The 22,925-nt window shown below is 35.8% G+C and overlaps 1 protein-coding gene across 5 annotated transcripts in view; it reads left to right on the top strand.

Annotated features, from left to right (window-relative positions):
- Nucleotides 1-22,925, top strand: part of LOC128211183 (attractin-like protein 1) — a 47,800-nt gene that overhangs the window by 3,504 nt on the left and 21,371 nt on the right. For 2 of the 5 annotated variants that reach the window (XM_052915640.1, XM_052915645.1), the window contains exons 2-18: nt 2,115-2,315; nt 2,962-3,090; nt 3,461-3,639; nt 7,827-7,986; nt 8,765-8,858; nt 9,315-9,531; nt 10,024-10,210; nt 11,728-11,882; nt 12,507-12,591; nt 13,374-13,453; nt 13,652-13,828; nt 14,228-14,343; nt 14,971-15,118; nt 17,391-17,435; nt 20,362-20,382; nt 21,845-22,027; nt 22,610-22,816. In XM_052915640.1, the coding sequence (XP_052771600.1) occupies nt 2,115-2,315; nt 2,962-3,090; nt 3,461-3,639; nt 7,827-7,986; nt 8,765-8,858; nt 9,315-9,531; nt 10,024-10,210; nt 11,728-11,882; nt 12,507-12,591; nt 13,374-13,453; nt 13,652-13,828; nt 14,228-14,343; nt 14,971-15,118; nt 17,391-17,435; nt 20,362-20,382; nt 21,845-22,027; nt 22,610-22,816 (2,384 nt within the window). The remainder of the gene's footprint in view (nt 1-2,114; nt 2,316-2,961; nt 3,091-3,460; nt 3,640-7,826; nt 7,987-8,764; nt 8,859-9,314; nt 9,532-10,023; nt 10,211-11,727; nt 11,883-12,506; nt 12,592-13,373; nt 13,454-13,651; nt 13,829-14,227; nt 14,344-14,970; nt 15,119-17,390; nt 17,436-20,361; nt 20,383-21,844; nt 22,028-22,609; nt 22,817-22,925) is intronic. The other 3 variants (XM_052915642.1, XM_052915641.1, XM_052915644.1) reach the window with 3 other exon arrangements.

The raw sequence follows: 22,925 nt of genomic DNA, 5'->3' as shown, positions 1-22,925 counted from the left end.
TTGGAAACTTGGAAACTTTAAACGTAATCATTTTCCATGTTAGAAAAGATTTAAAAACTCTTGAGCATGTTTGCCTGCTTTAAGCTTTCACACATATTATTTATGATCTATAAATTGAAACTTCAGCACAGTATTTGGTTTGGCATTGCTATAATGGGTTATAAATATCCCAGCCAGTTATAAAATTAATCATTATTTTAAAAATCACATTAGAATGTTTCATTAATAGGAGACAATCATTGGTTTTATTTAGAAACAATTAATTTTGAGTAGGTTTTTTAGAAGCTGAAGGGAACGTAATGATCAGATAGTTGTGTCATTGTAAAATACTTAATGAGAGGAACTACAAATCAATGGCAGGTTATTCAAGCCATTAATTAATTCAAGTAACAGTACAAATGTAGGTTCATTTGTAGTTTGGAATTGTTAATAAAAAGTGCCTTTTTAGTGTTCATAGTGTTCATACTATTATGGAGTTAGATGTCTCTGCAAATAAATGTCCTTTCCTTAATTTTTAATACACATAAAGTAAATCATCTTTATTTAGAAAGCTCGGCTAGAGCACTGATGTTCTTTGCCTGTTATTTACATGTAAATGGAAGTATGAAAAAAACAATATTATTTTATCACATGAAATGAAACTTAGCTTGTCTGTTTTTTAAAGAAAAAAAAAGAATATAGCCTTGGTGTTGTTGTCATGGGCATATTTTGAAAGCACATTTATCTTTGCCCTAACTCAGAAAACAATGAACATGTTTGCTTGAAACTTGATGCACATGTTCAGGGCTTATCCTAGACAGAAATTTTAGGGAGAAGTGAGATCCGGGGGGGGGGGGGGGGGGTTTGGGACAGGGCTTTCCTGCAAGTCAGAAAATGTTGAGATTTTAAATGTCAAATGGTGGGTTCTGGTTTGTCCTGGACAACTTTTCTATGCATTCAAATAGGTGTTATTCTTGTTTTAAAATGGTCATATGGGTTCTTTTTGTTTTAGTTGGTATTAAACTGTTGTACATGTATTTACAAATGTACCTTTGAAAATAAAACAATGCAAGTTTCAAACATTGTATTAAATGCAAACCAATCATAGATAATATCCCATTCATAGAATAATATGATAGGGTAATTTTATCATTTGCATGCATTTATATAGCCACATAAATATATCAGATTTTAAATACTGCATTAATAAATCAAATAAGCTCATACAAACAGAACAAGCTCAATATTAAACAACATAACATCAATTGTGAAAAAACAAAACCATTCAATATATTATCACATCTTAGTACACAAGACAAGAAGCACTATACACACTCAATGCCTATGATGGTTGGTTGTTTTTGCTGGTTGGTCATGTCCACGGGTATAAGCGTTGTCTTACAAAGTAGCCCTTCTACACACTCTGCAGTGCCATTTCTTGTATTAAACTCTTCATCATTATATGCATTTACGTGATCTCTATGATTGAAGTTATTAAGTGTTGTTGTATAAAAAATAGTTAATTTTCTTGCTGATTGTGGCTTTCATCAGCCATTTTGTTAAAGATAAAATCTGAACACTTATTAATATATATATATTTTAATTTTTTTCGATGATCGATTATAGCCATAAACAATCGATTGTTGCCAATTTCAGGCCCAACTAATCAATTTTCGATTAAAATTGATCATCTGAACATCACTAGCTGTAAGTCAATCGCATTGAGAGTTGTGAGGCGGAGTCACACTGTTTTGACAAGCGGTAGCTCTGATTGATGTTGGGTGTATTTGAGAGCGATATTGGTTTTTTGATCCCTGAAAATGTCTGCGATTAGACTGCTTTGATCTAAGAAAATATCGAAGTCACCACCGGCAGGGCGATTTAATGGCCTAAGTCACCTGGCAGGATGAGCCCTGCATGTTGCAAGAGACGGATTAATCCGCACATGAATGTGTATCAGGTTCTACTACTCTGGCCTTAAGATATTGTTGAGATATGCTCTTTTTCAAATTAAAAATCAACAGATTTGTCAACAAACAGATTTTGTTTGTGAATGAAATATATTATGAACCAGCATCTAATCAATTTCAGGAATTATAATTTGTTTATTTTATCAATTTATCATTTTATTTCAGACTTACATCAACGAATGGCGTTGTCACCGATGGTTCTGGTAACTACTCAGTGGACAACAAGTGTATGTGGCTTATTGAGCCCAACCCCCCTGGCGCCCCCCTCAGACTCGCCACCCACCAGTTTGCCACGGAGTGTGGCTGGGACCACCTCTACATATTCAATGGGGATTCGGTGTTCTCTCCACTTATTGCTGCATACAGGTGAGCACTTCTCCCTGCCAGGGATGATACACTTCAGGAAAAAAAATAAATCAGGGTTAAAAGCTTTCAATTTCAGTTTGGGTTATTTCGTAATATTAAGTTTTGGCTGGACATTTTGCATTAAGAATGGTAATACAATTCAATATAAATAGCATTTAAAAGCCTGTAAACCCTTTTTGGGACTCGAATCGTACTCAAATAAAATGTTCAGGGTTTGTTATTATCACTATGTCGTATACATTATACTAATTGTGACTTGATCCAGATTTTAATCTTATTGCTTTTTGGTTTCATCAATTAATGTTGTATCAAGGTATGTCAGGGTGTGTTACATTACATTTTACTGAAAGGTTTGATACATGTATACAGCTAAAGACTGCCAACCTAAGGTTTAAAATCCCAACATTTTTGTGATTTAAAAAAAAATAAATATGTTTATACAATTGATCATAGAAATTTTCTGCCTTTGTTCCCATATAAAATACATACAAGTTCTCATAATATTTTGTAATATCTAAATTTTTCTTAGTGGCTGGTTTCTCCATTGAAATCAGCGACTTGGTCTTTCACCATAATGAAACTATTATCATCATCATAGACAACAGGCTGATTGCATCTTGGTGAAAAAATGTTGTTTATATTTCAGTGGGTTGGTATCCCAGGAGCTGGATGTGAACAACAGTTTCACGGAGTTGGTTGCAGACTCCGGGAAAGCCTACATCTATTTCTACAGTGATGCAGCCTATAACATGTCCGGTTTTCATCTAAAATACAGGTACATTGTGTATAGTGTTGGGAATAACACTCACAATTTACTCATGGAAAAAGTAAACGATGAATGATTGAATATATTATGCATGTAAATTACTAAAAAAAATATTTAATAACTATATTTTTCTAATAATTCACTATTAGATTTTCAATCCGAAGTGAACATGCAGGATATAATTGTAATTATTTAATGTCTAACACTCATTCAGACCATTGCAGTCCAAATCAAGCCTGTGATTGTAAATAAATCTTGATGTTATAATCTTCTCAAAATAGAATTTGGGCTTACTGAAGAAAATCTGAATTTCAATTGCTGCAAGACACACAATGTTTTTAACTAACATACATTTTAATCGTGCTTTCTCCACCTCCAGGGTTGGGGAGTGCCCCAAGAACTGTTCGGGCAACGGCCTGTGCAACAATGACACTATGCAGTGCATGTGTTTCCCGGGCTATCGAGGGGATCACTGTCACGTGGAGGAGTGCCCCAACAACTGCTCGGCCAATGGACGGTGTGAGGACTCAGTCTGTGTATGTGAGGATGGGTTTAAAGGTAGGATTTTTATGACCCATTGTAAAAGCAAGTCTGTTTTTCAAAGACAGAAAGTTGAGGTATTGTCCTCAAGCCTTGGTGTCATCGCCGACATTAACAAAATAACTTTAGTCATGACTATAGCAATGATGATAGTAGCAATCTCCTTTCTTTAATAAATGTTGTGTTATGTCTCGATTGAAAAAGGAACAACAGGTGGGCGTATCATCTGCTAGACATTCCCTAGTTCAGGGTTCCAATTTAACTTTGAGGAGCACTCGCAAAATTTTGTGGGTGCTGTTTGAGGCAACTTGCAAAATAAAAAATCAACTTGCAATTTTATTATTTTCTTTATTCCCTTATAATATTGTCTAATTAAAGTAGATATTTACAACTAAGACATATTATGAATATTAAAAGGATCCATCTTGAGTGACTCGACTACTATAAATTGTCGTTGGCTTATTCTTTTGGGGGGGGAGGGGGGGTACAGATGACTCATGGGATGCTGTGGCCGCTTTTTGATAACAAAGCTAAGCTGTCCAATAATTTGACATTGTTCACTTTGAGGGGGGTATATTTACCCTCGCCATTGGGTAATTCCCATTCGGCGAGAACGCTACAGATTTCATTAACTGATTAAGTCTATAAGTATTCAAAACAAAAACAGTATAAATTTAGAATAAATAAAAGCAACAGTAAATGTACCGTGGATGCTTTGGACTATAAAATATATCGGATGTCTATTCACTTTAACTGTTGAGCGGATATATTCATAGGTTGATGGGGTTTACGTATAGTGCGCGAAAGCGCTAAATTTAGCCAATGATTGAGCTAGGTGATTACGTCATGTCAACTCATTTGTTTTCACTTTGTATTATGCACGCCTCGGAGCATCCCCGGAAAGATTCGAGATAAAACTCGGCCTTTTCCGTAATTGTTCTATTTTTGAAAACTTACTAGAGCTTGACTCCATATTGTCGTCTCTTAACTGGTAGTGTAAACATGCCACTTATAGGTTGTTTGCACTCGACTTCGTAGAAAAGTTAAGTTCATGTTTATGCTACTTTCCTTTAAACATATTGTGGTCTAGAAAAAAACCACTCGCTTGCATTTTGCGAGAATAAATGTTGATATACAACTTGTCTTGGTGTCATAGTTGTCAGCATCATCATCCTGCAAAGGTTTTAACCTAGCACAAAACTCAATTACAAGCAAAACTTCAGCAAATAAAGGTAAAAAAGAGCACACTTTTATGACATGAAACACATGTAACAAGTGACAGTACTGATATGTTGCATTCTCATGAAACTTCAATTCAATGACATTACAAATATGTTGAGCACGATCCTTGCAAAAATAATTCAACCTGGTTATGTTGCATTTTGTTTGCCGCAAGGCTCCTGAAAAATTGAGTATTTGGGTGGAATGTTAAAGGGTAAAATACAAAAATATATATGTAATGTCTAGTTTTTTAGCAACTTTTTAAAAAGAACATCAGACCGGCTGTGAAGAATTGAAATATTATTCATTTGACAAAAAATATAAGGAAATGTGTTCAAATTAGAGGTGAAACGATTAATCGCGATGTGGATTGAACCGTGATTTTTTGGCCTCGATTCGATTCGATTCGATTCGATCCGTAAGGTGTCAGTTTCGGTTCGATTTTTTATTGTCAAATAGCTCGCAATATAATTATTTACTTGTCGAAACAAACCATTCAAATTCCGATGTAAATTTCTAGTCGGCTGCCAAAATAAACGGTATCGGGAGTATTTTAATAGAGGCGCAACGATTGGCTAAATACTTCTGTTCCAGCCAATCGTATCGGGCGTAACTCACGACGCTACTATTGATCGTCAAGGCGCTTGCTGTTATCTGATTTGTATTGCGGCGAGCGTCTGCGTGTTCATTCTTGATTACGATGTCGGAACCGACTGTAAAATTACGAACCGCTCCAAAAAAGTATCGTTCCAAAGTGTGGGAATACTTTGGATTCAGAGATGGAACGTCAGACGAAGATAATAAGCCGACGTGCAAAGTTTGCTACGCAGATATTCTGTGTAAATCTGGGAACACGACTAATATGACTATGAGAAGGAGCCTGTGGTATCCTTAAAGTCAGATCCACTCCAGTGGTGGAAAGAGAGAGCTGGTCACTATCCTATCCTCTCCAAGCTCGCCAGCAGCTATTTGGTCATCCCAGCAACATCTGTTGCTAGTGAACGGGTTTTCTCAACTGCTGGGGACATTGTGAATGCACAGAGGGGCACACTGAGCAGTGACAATATGGACATGCTAATTTTTTTGAAAAAAAATCTTAAGATTTCTGACCTAAATGAATAAAGTATTCAAATGGACCATAATGCTTTATTCCTGTAGGTGAAGTGGTTGTTCAAAGAATGTGCCTCTGTCCATTCACTATGTCAGCACTTCATTTGCTTTTGTTACTTGCTGTTAATAAATCTTATGAATGAAAGATATACTGAAGAAAAGGGCTTTTTGATTCAATTTCCTGAGGCTTATTGAGTGAAAATGTGGACATGTAATTGTTTTTAAAAAAGAATTTAAATATTTCAGATTTGAAGGTCTGAAGAATTCAAGTTCTTTTTCAAAAGTTGTTCCTGAATACATTCTGTTTAAGACTGTGACTAGGATACTCTCATTGCTCTGGCTTCTCACAAAAGTATGTTCACACTATTGTTTGTGCATTACTCTACTGATATTACAAAAACAAATAATGTTTACAACTTTGTCAATGCATTTTTTAACTTTAATTGAATCGAACCGAAAATAATCGAATCATGCTAACAAAAATCGAAATCGAATCGAATCGAATTTTTTTGAATCGTTTCACCTCTAGTTCAAATGAAGTAATCATATTAATTTTAAAGTTTAAAAAAATAAATATTGTTTTTAATATCTGAAAGCCCTCAATATTCTGTAAAGGCTGGTCTCCATGAGTGCAGAAACGTAAGACAAATAAGGGCAGTATGCAGCACCCTGCCATAACTCCTGCTAAAACCTTGATATCCAGTTATTCATACATATCAGTCGGAGAATTTTAAACTAGCCGTTCTATATGAGAGGACATGCATTTTAGATTTTTTGACATGTTTTATTTATAAAGTCTGGTTCATATTTTATATTATAAAGTCTGGTTCATATTTTTCTTCTTATTTTCTTGTTGATGATACTTCTAATAAAATTGTCTAAATTGCCACAATCTCATTATTATGATTTTGTGTTGCTTCTATTTGCAGACATTATTTCTTCAATCATATGTACTGGTAAATGTGTTTCATGTTGTATTGTATGACACACCTATGATTGGGTTATATTAAGGCTTTTTGAAGTAACTAGATGAGACTTCTCTGCATCATTATATTAATTACCGCAGTTACTGTAGAATGTCATGGTTTCCATTCTCGGCTACTTGCTATGGGAAATCAATAATGACAGATCTTGGTATTTCTATCATGTCTGCTCAGCAGAAGTCAGAAGTATGGTGTTAACTTCATGATGATTTATATGATGCATGCCTCTTTATTCACACAACGTCACATTGATACGATTTATAAAGAAAATGAAAGCTAAATTATGTTATCCTTGTCCTTGATAAAAGATTGGCTGCTATCCTTATTACATTTATGTCAATGATAACTTCTGTACATTTGTTCCTCATATTTGTCACTAGGAGAGGGTAACAGACTGCTTCATGGAAAACCATTGAAATGGGTCTCTGTTTATAATTAGAACAACTAGACTTGGGTTTCATAATTTTGTGGTAAATTTTGTTCAACCAACCCATGAGTGAAGAATCTTGTGTTTAAAATGCCATTAGAGAATAACATCTCTTTAATATTGAACATGATATTGAATGGGTTTAAACAAATTAACAATAATATGTATTTCTATTATCAAGTGAGAACACTAGCAAGTTCAGGGTGTGTCACTCTGTGTTAGACTCGTCGATGGAGCAGGCGTAAGCTGTCTTTTAAATACACTCATGATATTAAATGCATTATAACAATTTACATTCAAATGTATTTCTATGCTGATGAGTGGACTGAAGCAGTATGTTCAGCATCCTAGGTGTGGCATTTGTGTGCTAGACCAACTGACCGGGCAGGCATCAGCTGTCTCCTGAATAAAAACATAATTTTAGATAAATTAAGTCACCCATATTGCTATATTCCTATACTCAGGTGTGGACTGCAGCATTCCGTTGAGTTCTGAGTCCTGGATACGTCACTCTGTGTTAGATGCACCTGCAGGGCGGGCGTCGGCAGCTTCTATACTGGTTGGAGAGGAGCTGTGTGTTAGTGGCGGGTATGCCTTCGGGAAGGAGGTGGATTTTCTTGTGGGGTAAGTGAAGTATTTTTTAATGGTACTCTGTTGCCTTTAGTTCTATGGGTCAACATGCGTCTTGCTTTGATGTGGAATTCAGAGATGTTGTCTACTTTAAAAGTTTTGCAAATCTTAAAAAACAGACAAATCTTAAAGCTGCACTCTCACAGATTGAACGTTTTGACAACTTTTTTATTTTTTGTCTTGGAACGAGCCTTTTTTTGCGACAATCCAAGGAAACCAATAAATAAATAAGCTGACAAAAATTTAGATAGCATATTTTTATATTTAAATTCAAAAATTGATGTTTTATGCATTTTTCTTAAACCGTTAGTAATGGCAAAAATAAAAAAAGTTGTTAAAATGATATATCTGTGAGTGTGCAGCTTAAAGTCTGTATTCTATATTAAAACGCTTAGTTGATGTAAGAAGTTTGGTATTGAAGTGAGACGTCATGTTTGGTAATTTACTAAGAAATCTGACCAAAGTTTCTATAAATTGATACTTCATTATGGTGTCTTTGGATTTGATGCAGTTAAAACTAACTTGCAGTGGTTGAAATTAGCACAAGCCCGCAAGCCCTGCACTTGTAAATTGTCTTCCGGGCTTGCTCAAATTCTGAATTTTATATAAAAGGGCCTATTCAAAAATTTGATGCCAAGCAATAGAATAAGAATTCAGGCTTGTTCATCCAAAAGTGTAATTTCAATGACTGAACTTGTAAAACTGTTTATCAAATTTATCATACTTGTTTTGTTATTCAATGGAAATTAATATAACACTTAACATGTTTTAGTTACAACATCACATCCCATGAGTGGAAGAGACTTCCAGAATCGTCAACTGTAAATCCAAAATTCCTGTATGGTCATTCCATGGTTCGTTATAAGGTGAGGCTTTCATGTACCAGTCAGCATGTCAAACCATTGTAATTCCTCCTTTTAACAATTCTTTGTTATTACGATATTTTCTGTGAATTGTCTCTATTTTAAGAATATTGTTGATTTTAAATGAAGGCCATCTGCTCTTGCTGTTCTGAAGACAGTTTCGATAGTTGAAAATGTGTTACCAGTGCTATGAGAGGCTATTATATTCCATGTTATGCATCTATAGATAAAACATAGTCTGTTACTTGAGTATTATTACATAATAAATTATATTTATATTGCACAATGTGCTGTTATAGGATGCATCAACAATGTGGTACTATCAAGGAACATGCATTTAGTTTTCAATGAGCAAATCAATGATAAATTTTTAAAGACTTAATCATCTTGTAATAAATGATAGTAGTTATTTGTGCATGTTTAATCATTACAATTATTCTGTCTGTATTTCATGAACAGGATGAGCTATTCGTATATGGGGGTGTATCAAGCAAGCACATAGAGAGTTTTTTATGGACGTACAACATCGCCACATATATGTGGTCCTCACAGGACTTTAACGTGACTCGTGCAGTAGCGGGCCACTCTGCTGTACTCATAGGCTCCAAGATGTACGTTATCTTTGGGCATAGTCCCATTTACGGCTACATGAACAAAGTGCAGGTTATGGATCTAGGTATGTATTGTTGTTTCTTAATAATGGCTACTCAGTGTTCTCAATAAGAACCGACTGCCGGCCAAAATGGACAGTTCAAATGGCAATTGGGCCGGTTCAAATCTGAAAAAAAAAAATTAATATTAAGTAGAATAAGTAGTAGCCGTTTGGTTACTTTACTAATTGAGACAGTTAAACTGAAACTTATTGAGAACCCTGGCTACTGCACCCACTTACCCAGTTCTTGAAATTATATCCCATTGAATGTCTTTATTCAGGAGTTAATTGCAGACTGATCCCAAAGCTGTATATCCCATGTTGTGTGTCTCTATACAGGAGGGTATTTCAGATTTAACCAAATGCTTTTTATTTGTTGTCTATGGATTTATACAAAAGCTTTATATTTGATGTGTATCTCCACTCTGGAGTGTATTGCAGAATGGTCCCATAGCATAAAACAAACCTGAAACCCAAACATTTGCTAATGACCTTTTAATTTCATTTCTCTTCCAGACTCGCCTAACAGAACATTTACCACCGTACAAACACAGGGAGCCAGAATAAAGGGAGGATATGGACACACAAGTGTGCTTTATGGCGGGGAAATATACGTGTATGGTGGATACATTGCTGGAGTCTCCGGTACCCAGTATTCACTCACTGACAGGCTGTACTCCTTTAATCCAGTGAATTCTACTTGGTAAGTATTCCTGAAAGTGTTTGTGCATCACAATGTCAATCACTGCCCAACAATGTTAATCACTGCTCCACAATGTCAATCACTGCTCCACAATGTTAATCACTGTGCCACAATGTTAATCACTCTCCACAATGTTAATCACCGCACCACAATGTCAATCACTGCTCCACAATGATAATCACTGCATCACAATGTCAATCACTGCGCCACAATGTCAATCACTGCATCACAATGTCAATCACTGCTCCACAATGTCAATCACTGCTCCACAATGATAATCACTGCATCACAATGTCAATCACTGCTCCACAATGTCAATCACTGCTCCACAATGATAATCACTGCTCCAAAATGATAATCACTGCATCACAATGTCAGTCACTGCACCACAATGTCAATCACTGCATCACAATGTCAATCACTGCTCCACAATGTCAATCACTGCTCCACAATGATAATCACTGCATCACAATGTCAATCACTGCTCCACAATGTCAATCACTGCTCCACAATGTCAATCACTGCACAACAATGATAATCACTGCATCACAATGTCAATCACTGCTCCACAATGTCGATCACTGAGCCACAATGTCAATCACTGCTCCACAATGTCAATCACTGCTCCACAATGATAATCACTGCATCACAATGTCAATCACTGCTCCACAATGTCAATCACTGCTCCACAATGATAACCACTGCATCACAATGTCAATCACTGCTCCACAATGATAATCACTGCATCACAATGTCAATCACTGCCCCACAATGTTAATCACTGCATCAAAATGTCAATCACTGCTCCAGAATGTCAATCACTGCACCACAATATTAATCACTGCGACACAATGTCAATCACTGCTCCACAATGTCAATCACTGCATCACAATGATAATCACTGCACCACAATCTCAATCACTAGGCCACAATGTCAATCACTGCACAACAATGTCAATCGCTGCTCCACAATGTCAATCACTGCTCCACAATGATAATCACTGCATCACAATGTCAATCACTGCATCACAATGTCAATCACTGCTCCACAATGTCAATCACTGCTCCATAATGATAATCACTGCATCACAATGTCAATCACTGCTCTACAATGTCAATCCTTGGTCCACAATGTTAATCACTGCACAATAATGTTAATTTTTGCAGTACAATGTTAATAACTGCGCCATAATATTAATAATTGCGCCACAATGTTAATCACTGTGCCATAATGTTAATCACTGTGCCACAATGTTAATCACTGCGCCACAATGTTAATTTATGTGCCACAATGTTAATCACTGCCCCACAATGTTAATCACTGCGCCACAATGTTAAAAGAGAGAACATTGGGTGATTGCTTTCAGCAAATTCTGACACATTTCAATTAGCGGCAAAGCAACCAGCTGTTGCTATTGTAAACATAAACCATGTGCGATCAAACTTGATTTCTGCCAGGCAAATAAATTAAATAATAATTTTTATTCAAAATAATTTGTATAATTGTTCCCTTTCAGGAAAATCCTTGCCAGCAGTGGCTCTCCGAGGTACCTCCACTCTGCTGTGTTCCTGGGAGAATTGATGTTGATATTTGGAGGAAACACCCACAATGACACGTCCATCAGCTACGGGGCCAAGTGCTACTCCCCTGACTTCATGGCTTATGATCCCAGTATGTAATGACTATGGGCAGAAATATAGTGCACTAAAGTTGTGCTTCTGTGTTATTTGTCGTGTCTTATTGAAAGATTTTAATTATTGATGTAGTATAAGTTAAATAAAGCTTATATTTGCCTTAACTAAAAAATTTGAAGACATTCGCAGGAAACTTAGTACACAGTATCCATGACTGACGGTATGAATATGTGTAGCATGGCCAATAACACTGGCTTTAATTTTTGTTCATTTAATGCCTTAAAGAATGGAAAACTTTGGCATCCACTTGCAGTGTTTTGGTGTGACTAAGCAATGAAACTTAGATATGATACAACATGAACAGTGGTCTCTTATAGTACAAAAATGACCAAATACTTTATTACTGTTGATCGTTTGAATAATGCATGGGATAAATAGTCATCATTTTGCAAATTTATTAAAACTTTAAAACATATAACTACTATCGACATGCCGATTTTAAATACATGTGTCTAAATATTTTTAAAGGAATTTTGAACCTTGCATTGTTGGACAAAAATAGATTGCACAGAATTGACCTGCAAAGTTAAAAGTAATCTACGGGGTTAAACCAAAACTATGCAAATTACGCAACGTTGAATTTTTTTTGTTATGTTTACAGAGTGTAATTCCTGGTCATACTTGAACAAGGCTGAGCTTCTACCAGACTCTGCAAGATACGGACACATTGCCCAGCCATACACAGAGTGAGTACACAAATATCTACTTGCCATTTAGTTACAAACGATATTTAAAGGGAAAAGAATGTATGGATGAAATCTACAGTAGTAAACGTTAAGAAAACGGAAGGTATTATTTGCTCTCAAAATGTTATTTGTCAAATGTTTGCCTATACTTAAGGGAATATATTTGACAAATGAGCGTTACTTCCATTGATATTATTATTTCCATCCATTGCTATAGGGTCATATGATACATGTGATATTTGAGGATTGATCAAATTTTTCTTGTGTTTATGCCGTATGAAAGCAGCACAGCACTCTAGCACTTCTTGGTCATTTGCTTGCTTGCCCTACTGCGTTCATACAGCATAACGTGAGAAAAAATGTAATCATCACTTATATTTGCTTTTAAAAAAAAAAAATTCATTGTGATTAAACATTATCAGTATCTTCTGCAATTAAGTATTTGTTTTGAAAGAAGTGTAACAGACAAGATATGTTTGTATAAAAGAATAGCTGATTTTGTAACGTCATAAATCATTGGTTAAATGACGTCACAATTATCCAATTGCAGTGCAATATTAAAATAAACAATGATGTCATAACACATTGCGTGTTATACAATATAAACGTCGAGTTTTATCTACAAAAAGGACTAGGCGAACCTGTATAATATTATATTTAAATATATTACAGAACAGAACATTATTTTACTTTATGGCCAACCATAGCAGCAAACTAAGTAGTACATATAGGTGTATTAAAGAAGTTTCAAATCACTATATATAGTCAATTACACACTCTAGTGAGGCCGGTGCGGAGAAGATGCTGATATTCGGAGGGTTTGACGGCGTTATGCTGAATGACATAATGGAGTATGAATCAGGTCGGCTGACTTTGTGTTAGATGTAAAATGTGTAGAGAACATGATCATAATTATGATTATCTTAGAAATAAACTTATTTGTGCTGTTTTGTATATATCCGATAAATGTATAGTGAAAATGTTGCTGCTGTGATTTTCTTCATTTTACTGTTGTACTTCAGAAAGTAAAAAATCAATTTTATATTCTGTTTTTGTACAGGAACCTGTTCCCTTGACAATGGCACTGTGTGTTCTCCCGATATCCGGGGTCGTGTGTGCGTGTGTACCTACAATTCCAGCACTCTGGTCGGAAGAGAGGACAGAAAGATAGCTGAACAGTTGAAGAGCTCAGAATTAATTACTCACTATGTGGAGCCACAATGTACTGTTGCATCAGGTAAGCCTTCTGGTTTGTTTTCTTGTCCGAGTTGTAAGCGTAACAAATGAATTTAAGGAAAAAGCATTTCCTTTTCCCAATCATGTAAATAATCTTAATACGGAACTAAATGTGGTCAAAATTAGCACAAGCCCGCAATCCCTGCACTGGTTAAATGATTTCCAGGCTTGCTCAAATTCTGGGTTTTATACAGCAGGGCTTGTTAAAAAATGTTATGCCAAGAAGTGATATATGAATTCGGGCTTGTTCATCAAAAATCTAATTTCTATGACTGAAAAAAAATGGTGTAAACTCTTTTAAGGTATTTTCAAATGTATGGGCAGAATTAAATACTTTTTTTTGACACTTGATGGCATAGGGTTTACTCAGATTTTATTGTTGTAATTTGATTTCCTGCAGGACGGGAGGAGTTTTGTCGACGCCAGAATCCCTCGTGTGGGTCCTGTCTGTCCTCACCATACGGATGTAAATGGTGCTCTAATAACTGTACAACCGTTTGTCCAGAGGACACCAAGGTATCACTTTCTTTTAGATTGAAAAGAAAAAAAAATCTGCAGGTATTGTCATTGCCTTGATCTTGTTATTGTAAATGGCAATTACATCTTGTCCTTAAAAAACATTTGACGCTGGACGTAACTTGAAAATCATTCAAAGTCTTAATATTGGACATACCTTTAATCATGGACATAACTTAAATATCCTTAAAAGCCTGTAATCTTGGACATACCTTAAAACTCCTTTAAAGCCTTTAACATTTGGTTTACATTAAATATTGGACTTAAAGGTAACTTAAAAATCCTGCAAAATCTTTTACATTGGCCTTAACTTAAAAGTGTTCAAGACATTGACAAAAATCTCTGTTACCAGGACTTCTAAAATCTGACAATGTGAGAAAAATTGATGAGCATCGGCATCTGCATATACTTTATAATTTTTCAATAATATATATCTGCTGTCCAGTGTACAGCCACATTCAGAAACCTGTTTGTAAGCATGAACAACTATCATTCAGGCCAGAAATAAAATACAGGAGCATAGTGGGTAATTGTATGGCCCTCTCTATCTTACACTTAAGGACAGCGCCATTTATACCATGACTGTAACCTTTTCCCTCCCTTTTCATTAATCTATTTATCTTACAGTATGAGGTTACAAATGCGAGCGAGTGTCTGTCCAAGTACAATAACCTGTGTTCAAGTGTGAAGAACTGCCACGCATGTAGCGAGCTGGAAGATTGTCGCTGGAGCAAGGACAAGGACTGCTTTTATAAAGACAGGAGTTCTTTTGAAGGTTGGTACACAAACCCTTGTTAAATTTGATGTGTCACTTTGTCTCCACATAAAAACAAATCATATGATGTAGGTTAGTTATAATTAGGACTTTGGGTAAACTCGCATCAAAAAGGAGGTACGTAATTCAGCCAAATGGCAGTGTACTCAGGCGAGTAATATAGGGCCAGCTTGGCACTCTAATGGTCTAACAAAACATTCCGGCTAGGTATTTTTAATCGGTAATAATTTTTATTTCTAATACAAATTCAATGCTAAAAGGTGTTTACCGTATTTGTGACAAATTCTGCGACCTACATACATGTATTTGCCTTTTAAGTGTTTGTAAAGATTCTTAGAACATTTTGTTGTGCTTGGTATCAAAATTAAATGAACAATATTTTGTGAGCACTTTACTATCTTATTGTGAAAATATTTGTGCTTTTGATATGAGATATGTGTGTACTGTTTTCTGAATGATCCCCTGGTGGTAGTTGTGCCCTTGTTCTTTTGTTGTAGCGTACAGTTAATACTCGCTATGTTGAAGTTAAGGATCTTTGGAAATACTTCGAGACAATGAACATTAGATTTTACCCAGTGGTCGAAATTAGCACAAGCCTGCAAGCCCTGAACTGGCAGAATGTCTTACGGGCTTGCTCAAATTCTGAATTTTTATAGCAAGGCTTGTTAAAAAAAAATTGATGCCAAGCAATAGTATAAAAATTCGGGCTTGTTTGTCTAAAAGTCTTATTTCGATGACTAATAATCGAAATGCAAAAAGTGTATAACTTACCCATCACATTAAAAAAAAGTTCGCCATAAACAGAACATCGAGGCAACAGAATTTGACTAAGCAAGTTTTGACTGTATTTGAAATTCAAGGGCATTACATTTATGTAAGATTAAGTAAGAGCTCACCATAGTAAGTTTAGGTATCCCAAGTTGCAATGTTAAATTTTGGAACCTGGTGACCCAGTATAGTTTTGCTGTCATCTTTATGCACACAACTTGCTGATTCCTGTCGAAACCTATTTTGTCAAAGTCATTGAGACTTAGAGAAATACTTTGAGATAATGAACATTTCACATAATCAAAATACAAAACATGTAGCACCAAACCCCATACATAAGAGTACAAATATATATATACTATGAAATCATTAATGTTCGTGGGGCATTAATGTTCGTGGTTTTCGTGGGTTGGCTGATCCACGAATTCAAGTTCCCATGAAATATAGACCCTTTATTCACTTTTTCAATTGCATGTTATGTACATGCTCAAGTATATTCGTTACAGAGGCCGCAGATTACAGTGTAAATATCCGTCTTACTGTACATCTTACTATCATTGTTCCGTTAATATATTATATCTGCCTATAACAAATAATAGACCAAATTATTTATATGTGTTTTTATGAACGAAATAACAGAAGCACGTGTGCTGTTCATCAAAATCTCCAGGTTTACAAGATGTGAGTGATGAGTGGCGGTTCTCGATTTTTTTCTTTTATGAAATAATTAATCGATTACATTGGAGGTTACTGAGCACCGAATGTAACAATGTACAAAACAACGCAATCAATAGTAAACAAAAACGTGTGAATAGATGAAATGAGATGACATTCAAATGTACCGGTAATTGAATTTGTAAACATCAGCTATCTTTTGGGATTGTTTTCTAAAGATACGGACCTTCTCGGTGTTTTCACAGTTTGCAAATCTTTTAAATGGCATTCAACGGCTTCGCCTATCTGTATTAACGATCAGGGTACATCTTCTTTTTATGGCCTTAATTTCCAATTAAATCGATAGTTGACAAGGGTATATGCACTAATTTGGCATGTCGTTCCACACTAGCAAGTGTCATAAACAGAGTGACGTAGAAGACGGAATCATGGGCCAGCGCATGGAGATATTGCAGACGATCTAGGACGATTGCAGTTTCGATTTGTTTTTTTTTAAATTTAAAAACCACGAATTCAAGTACCCACGAAATTGTAATTTTTTGGCAAACCACGAAATTTCATGCCAACGAATATAAATGATTTCACAGTATATACATACAAAAAATACATTTATTGCAATTTATGAATTTATTTCAACTCCAGTCAGATGCAAAAATGACATATTTTTAGTGCCAAAATCTTATTTGTGATATTTTTTAAATGATATTTTTTAGTTTTTCATCGCAATAAACCCTTTTTAATGATACCAAAATAATATTGGGGTCACAATGCATCCAAAACTCACATACTTGTAGACGGGATACTTTAACATGATTCTACATTGTTGTAGGTGTTTCCACACTTATGGAGTTTCATGAGAAAATGACTGAAAATGGTGAGTCTTAAAACTAGTGCTTACCTGAGCTTTCGGCTGGTAAGGTCTGTAAGGAATGATATTTAGCTTGTCTGATTTTCAAGAATGAACAGTTGAGGTATTGTCATAGAGCTTGATTTTGTTATTGCTCCTTATGCACCAGTCAATTGTAACCAGATTTCAGGTGGCTCCGCAGTGCCGGGTGAATGTGATGGTTTTGTCTTTGCTTTAAATATAGCGGGGAATGGGCCTTACCTACGGTCCCTGGGCTGCGGGGGAATTTGGCAGGGATTTTACCATCTGTTTGTCCCCGCAGGGCGGGGATTTTTGCCTGGGTTGGCTGGACCGAAAGTCAAAGTCCCCGGAACTGGGGGGGGGGGGGGGGTTATAATTGACTGTTGGGCATTATCAGTTTGTGAAAAATTATTGGGGTAAGTCTTAGCACACATGTACCAAACAGGAATAATAAAAATCACGATTAACCCTGAAAACTGGATTGAAAGCTTATTTTCAGTTTACCATACAGCTGTAACTGCTGTTTGTTGGACATTTGCATTTAAATAGTAAGAAATACCTTGAAATGAACATAGAAGGCGTTTTATTTGTTTTCAATGTACAGTAGATCTAAGCCGCCTAAACCCTCATACTGTATTCGCACTTAATTTATGTAAAATGCCCACACAACTTTTAGAAGAAAGCTTTATTTGAGATACCCAACCCCATCCATGTCCAAATACTCTCCAATGGGAGAGAACTCATGAAACAAGTGAAAGCACTGAAAGCACTCATCAGTACAGCATGAACAATTTCCTGGATTGGGATTTTCGTTCTGTTAAAATCTGGGACAAATAACAGTGTGAGTATGTGTAGTAAGTCTAATAATTACCTTGCAATTATTAATTATTTGTTGTGGAATGTCTCTGAAAAAACAACAAGACTGGTGTATTTTGTTTGTGCTGCTGTTTTTTTTTCCTTAGCATTTTTGTTTCATTGGATCAAGCATGTTTGATATTAACCTGGCAAAGATTAGGTTTCAGTTTAGTAAAAATGAATAGAAATAAAGAGAATATAAAACACCAGTTTATTGATTATATCATTAAATTTCTGTGATGATATCTGACTCCATCTATCATTTGCCTGGTATATATGACCAACATTTGCCCCTGTGGTATTTTTTGGACGTATTTATATGACCATTGAAAATTAATACAAAGCCAATAGTTTGTGTGGGAAAAATACATGCAAGGTATTGATAAAACTATTTTGTGATAGAAATATGTATATTCAATACTATTATTTTACAGTAAAGGTAGCACACCTCTAATGAAAACTTCCACTTGAAACTCATCAATTTTAATGCTTTAGCCTATGTTGTTAAGCACAGGACTACAAATTGTTCGAAGATTTCAAGGTGGACCAGGAGGTTTAAATCCATCCAGAAGCACAAATATTAGTTTTTATTTTTATTATACCCCCACAAACGAAGTTTGAGGGGGTATATAGGAGTGAGCTTGTCGGTCGGTCGGTCGGTCTGTCGGTTTTCATGGTTTCCGGACGATAACTCATGAAAGGCTAGACAGATTTGAAAATTTTTTGGTACACAGGTGTAACATCAGAAGATACAGGTCAAGTTCGATATTGGGGCTGGTGGGGCCAAGGTCAAGGTCACTGTTACTAAAAATAGAAAACGGTTTCCGGACGATAACTCATGAAAGGCTTGACAGATTTGAACAATTTTTGGTACACAGGTGTAACATCAGAAGATACAGGTCAAGATCGATATTGGGGCTGGTGGGGCCAAGGTCAAGGTCACTGTTACTAAAATTAGAAAAACGGTTTCCGGACGATAACTCATGAAAGGCTTGACAGATTTGAACAATTTTTGGTACACAGGTGTAACATCAGAAGATACAGGTCAAGTTCGATATTGGGGCTGGTAGGGCCAAGGTCAAGGTCATTGTTACTAAAAATAGAGAAACGGTTTCCGGACGATAACTCATGAAAGGCTAGACAGATTTGAACAATTTTTGGTACACAGGTGTAACATCAGAAGATACAGGTCAAGTTCGATATTGGGGCCGGTGGGGCCAAGGTCAAGGTCACTGTTACTAAAAATAGAAAAACAGTTTCCGGACGATAACTCATGAAAGGCTAGACAGATTTGAACAATTTTTGGTACACAGGTGTAACATCAGAAGATACAGTTTGGTACACAGGTGTAACATCAGAAGATATAGGTCAAGTTCGATATTGGGGCTGGTGGGGCCAAGGTCAAGGTCACTGTTACTAAAAATAGAAAAACGGTTTCCGGACGATAACTCATGAAAGGCTAGACAGATTTGAACAATTTTTGGTACACAGGTGTAACATCAGAAGATACAGGTTAAGTTCGATATTGGGACTGGTGGGGCCAAGGTCAAGGTCAAGGTCACTGTTACTAAAAATAGAAAAAACGGTTTCCGGACGATAACTCATGAAAGGCTAGACAGATTTGAACAATTTTTGGAACACAGGTGTAACATCAGAAGATACAGGTCAAGTTCGATATTGGGGCTGGTGGGGCCAAGGTCAAGGTCATTGTTACTAAAAATAGAAAAACTTAAGTAACATCATTCTGTAGAATATTTAGATAAAGTAATATCAAGGTCCTGTATCCATTCACTTACTGCAATACTGTAACAGAAAAAAATCAATTCTACCTGTTTGCTTTACTGCCGGAATGTTTTGAAAACACAAAAGAATCTAGAATGTTTTTAAAATGCATTAAGTAAATTGCAATTGTCAAAATATTTGATTTTCACAAGAATATCAATTTGAGTAGTTTATTTTCTGCTAGTGTCACCCACATTTTGTGTAAACCTGTTCAACTATGCATGTGTATGTGAAACTCTTTGGTTTAACTGTTTAACCTAAATATATATAAAAAAAAAAAACCTGCCCTTTTTAGACACAGCAGAAAATAGTAATGGTAAGTGAGTGTCACAAATGTATTTAATTTCACATGCAGCTATATAATAATAAAACATAACAAAAATTTAAGCTTACATATCTGCATTTTCTTATGTATTAACCTTTTGTGTCGGCTCTAGGGCAACATATGGTTATTACTTTTGTTTAAATAATTTAAATGCTTGTGATATGCTCTAATAGAAGCTTGCTTTGTGTATATGGTGTAGTGATATTTGAAAATATGCTATATAGAAAATTATGACAGATGAATTAACCATAACACAACTTTATCAGAAATTGAATGTCTATGCCAGAAGGATAATTTAATGCCAGAAGGTAGGTTAATGTCTATGTCAGAAGGTTAACATCTGTGTCAGAAGGTTAATGTCTATGTCAGAAGGTTAATGTCTATATCAGAAGGTTAATGTCTATGTCAGAAGGTTTATGTCTATGACAGAAGGTAAACATCTATTTCAAAAGGTTAATGTCTATGTCAGAAGGTTAATGTCTAGGTCAGAAGGTTAATATCTAGGTCAGAAGGTTAATGTCTATGTCAGAAGGTTAATATCTAGGTCAGAAAATGTTTAGGTCAGAAGGTTAACGTCTATGTCAGATGGTTAATGTGTAGGTCAGAAGGTTAACGTCTATTTCAGAAGGTTAACGTTTAGGTCAGAAGGTTAATGTCTAGGTCAGAAGGTTAATGACTAGGTCAGAAGGTTAACATCTATGTCAGAAGGTTAATGTCTAGGTTAGAAGGTTAATGTATATGACAGAAGGTTAATGTCTATGACAGAAGGTTAACATCTAGGTCAGAAGGTTAACGTCTAGGTCAGAAGGTCAATGTTTAGGTCAGAAGGTTAATGTCTATGACAGAAGGTTAATGTTTAAGTCAGAAAGTTATTGTCTAGGTCAGAAGGTTAATGTCTAGGTCAGAAGGTTAATGTTTATGTCAGAAGGTTAATGTCTAGGTCAGAAGGTTAATTTCTATAGAAGAAGGCTTGTGTCTATGACAGAAGGTTAATGTCTAGGTCAGAAGGTTAATTTCTATAGAAGAAGGCTATTGTCTATGACAGAAAGTTAATGACTATTTCTTTGACAGAACATTAATGACAAAGGCAGGTTAATGTCAATGACCGAAGCTTAGTTATTATAGCAGAAAAGTAATAACTATGACAGAAGTAAATGGCTATGATAGAAGGTTAATGTCGTTGTCTTCATCTCTAATCTTAAATATTTTGAAAGCTTAACACTTGTTCGTATTTGAGATACCACTGTCTGTCCAATTTAAACTGAGACTAGATTTGGAATGTTTGATAATAGGGTGACAGATTTTAAGACAGCGGTACTATTGTTGTGTTTTAAAAGAAGATTCACCTAATTTCTTTCTTTAGATGTATCTGATTATGTGTTTAAACGCCGCATTATCCTTGAAGGGCTGTAAAAACTGAACCAGTTATCAATATATTTGATCTATTTTTCAGACACACTGTCGGAGCCAGTTTGTGATGCCCCATGCTACACGTACAACTCGTGTGAGAACTGCACAAAGAACACCTGTATGTGGTGTGGTTCACAGGAGCGGTGTGTAGAAACAAACTCCTATGTGGCCTCGTTCCTGTACGGCCAGTGTCAGGAGTGGGTCACCAGCAGCGTCAAATGTACATGTAAGTACTGTATATATTTTCTATGAATTGAGTGGTCTTTCATTCATCATGTGTTGAAACAAACTCCTATGTGGGGTCCTTCCTGTACAACCAGTGTCAGGAGTGGGGCACCAGCAGAGTCAAGTTTACATAAGTACAGTAATTTTTTCTTTTGATTGATTTCTTTCATGGTGCGTTGAAACAAACTCATGTGACTTTCTTCCTGCACTAAGGGTGTATGAGGTGTCCTCGTAAAGTTATTTGGAGAGTTTACTTTTTTCTGTTTTAGTCAGCATGTGCTTGTTGACTAAGACATGATTAATATACCCTTGTTCATGAAGGTGAAAACAAGTGGTTGGTGGTTAAAATTCATGCAAAACACCAGTCTGTGCTTGTAAAGTTGAAATAAATATTCCTTATTTTCTTCATACTGCTTAATATGAAGAGTTTTAACTACAAATGAGTGTAAAAGAATGAAATACTTTGATAAAGCCTTTAATGGCCTCGCAAATTCTGTGAATTTACAAGTATTACAAGTAAGAATTTATAAGTATCGACATAAAAATGATTTGAGTATCCAACTGTGGGTTTTGCTTTCCCCAGCTACACGGTGCTCAGACCTCCACACGTGTGAGGATTGTAAGACCAACCCGGCATGTGGCTGGTGTAACGACGTCAGTAACACCGGGCTCGGCAAATGTGTCCAGGGCTCTGCCCGTGGTCCTGCCACCCTGAACAATGTTACCCTAGAGTACGAGCTCAACAGCAACACTTGCCCAGCTGAGAGGTGGTTCTTTATTGAATGCCCATGTAAGTGTTCATGCGATGGACTAGTTGTATGTTTGTTTTAACATTTCACATCTGAGGTTGTAAATCATGTAAGAAGAAGTATCTTTAAGAATTATCTTTGTAGGTTAAA

Source organism: Mya arenaria, chromosome 12, assembly GCF_026914265.1.
Source record: "Mya arenaria isolate MELC-2E11 chromosome 12, ASM2691426v1".
NCBI lineage: Eukaryota > Metazoa > Mollusca > Bivalvia > Myida > Myidae > Mya > Mya arenaria.
This window is presented reverse-complemented; position numbering and strand designations above follow the sequence as displayed.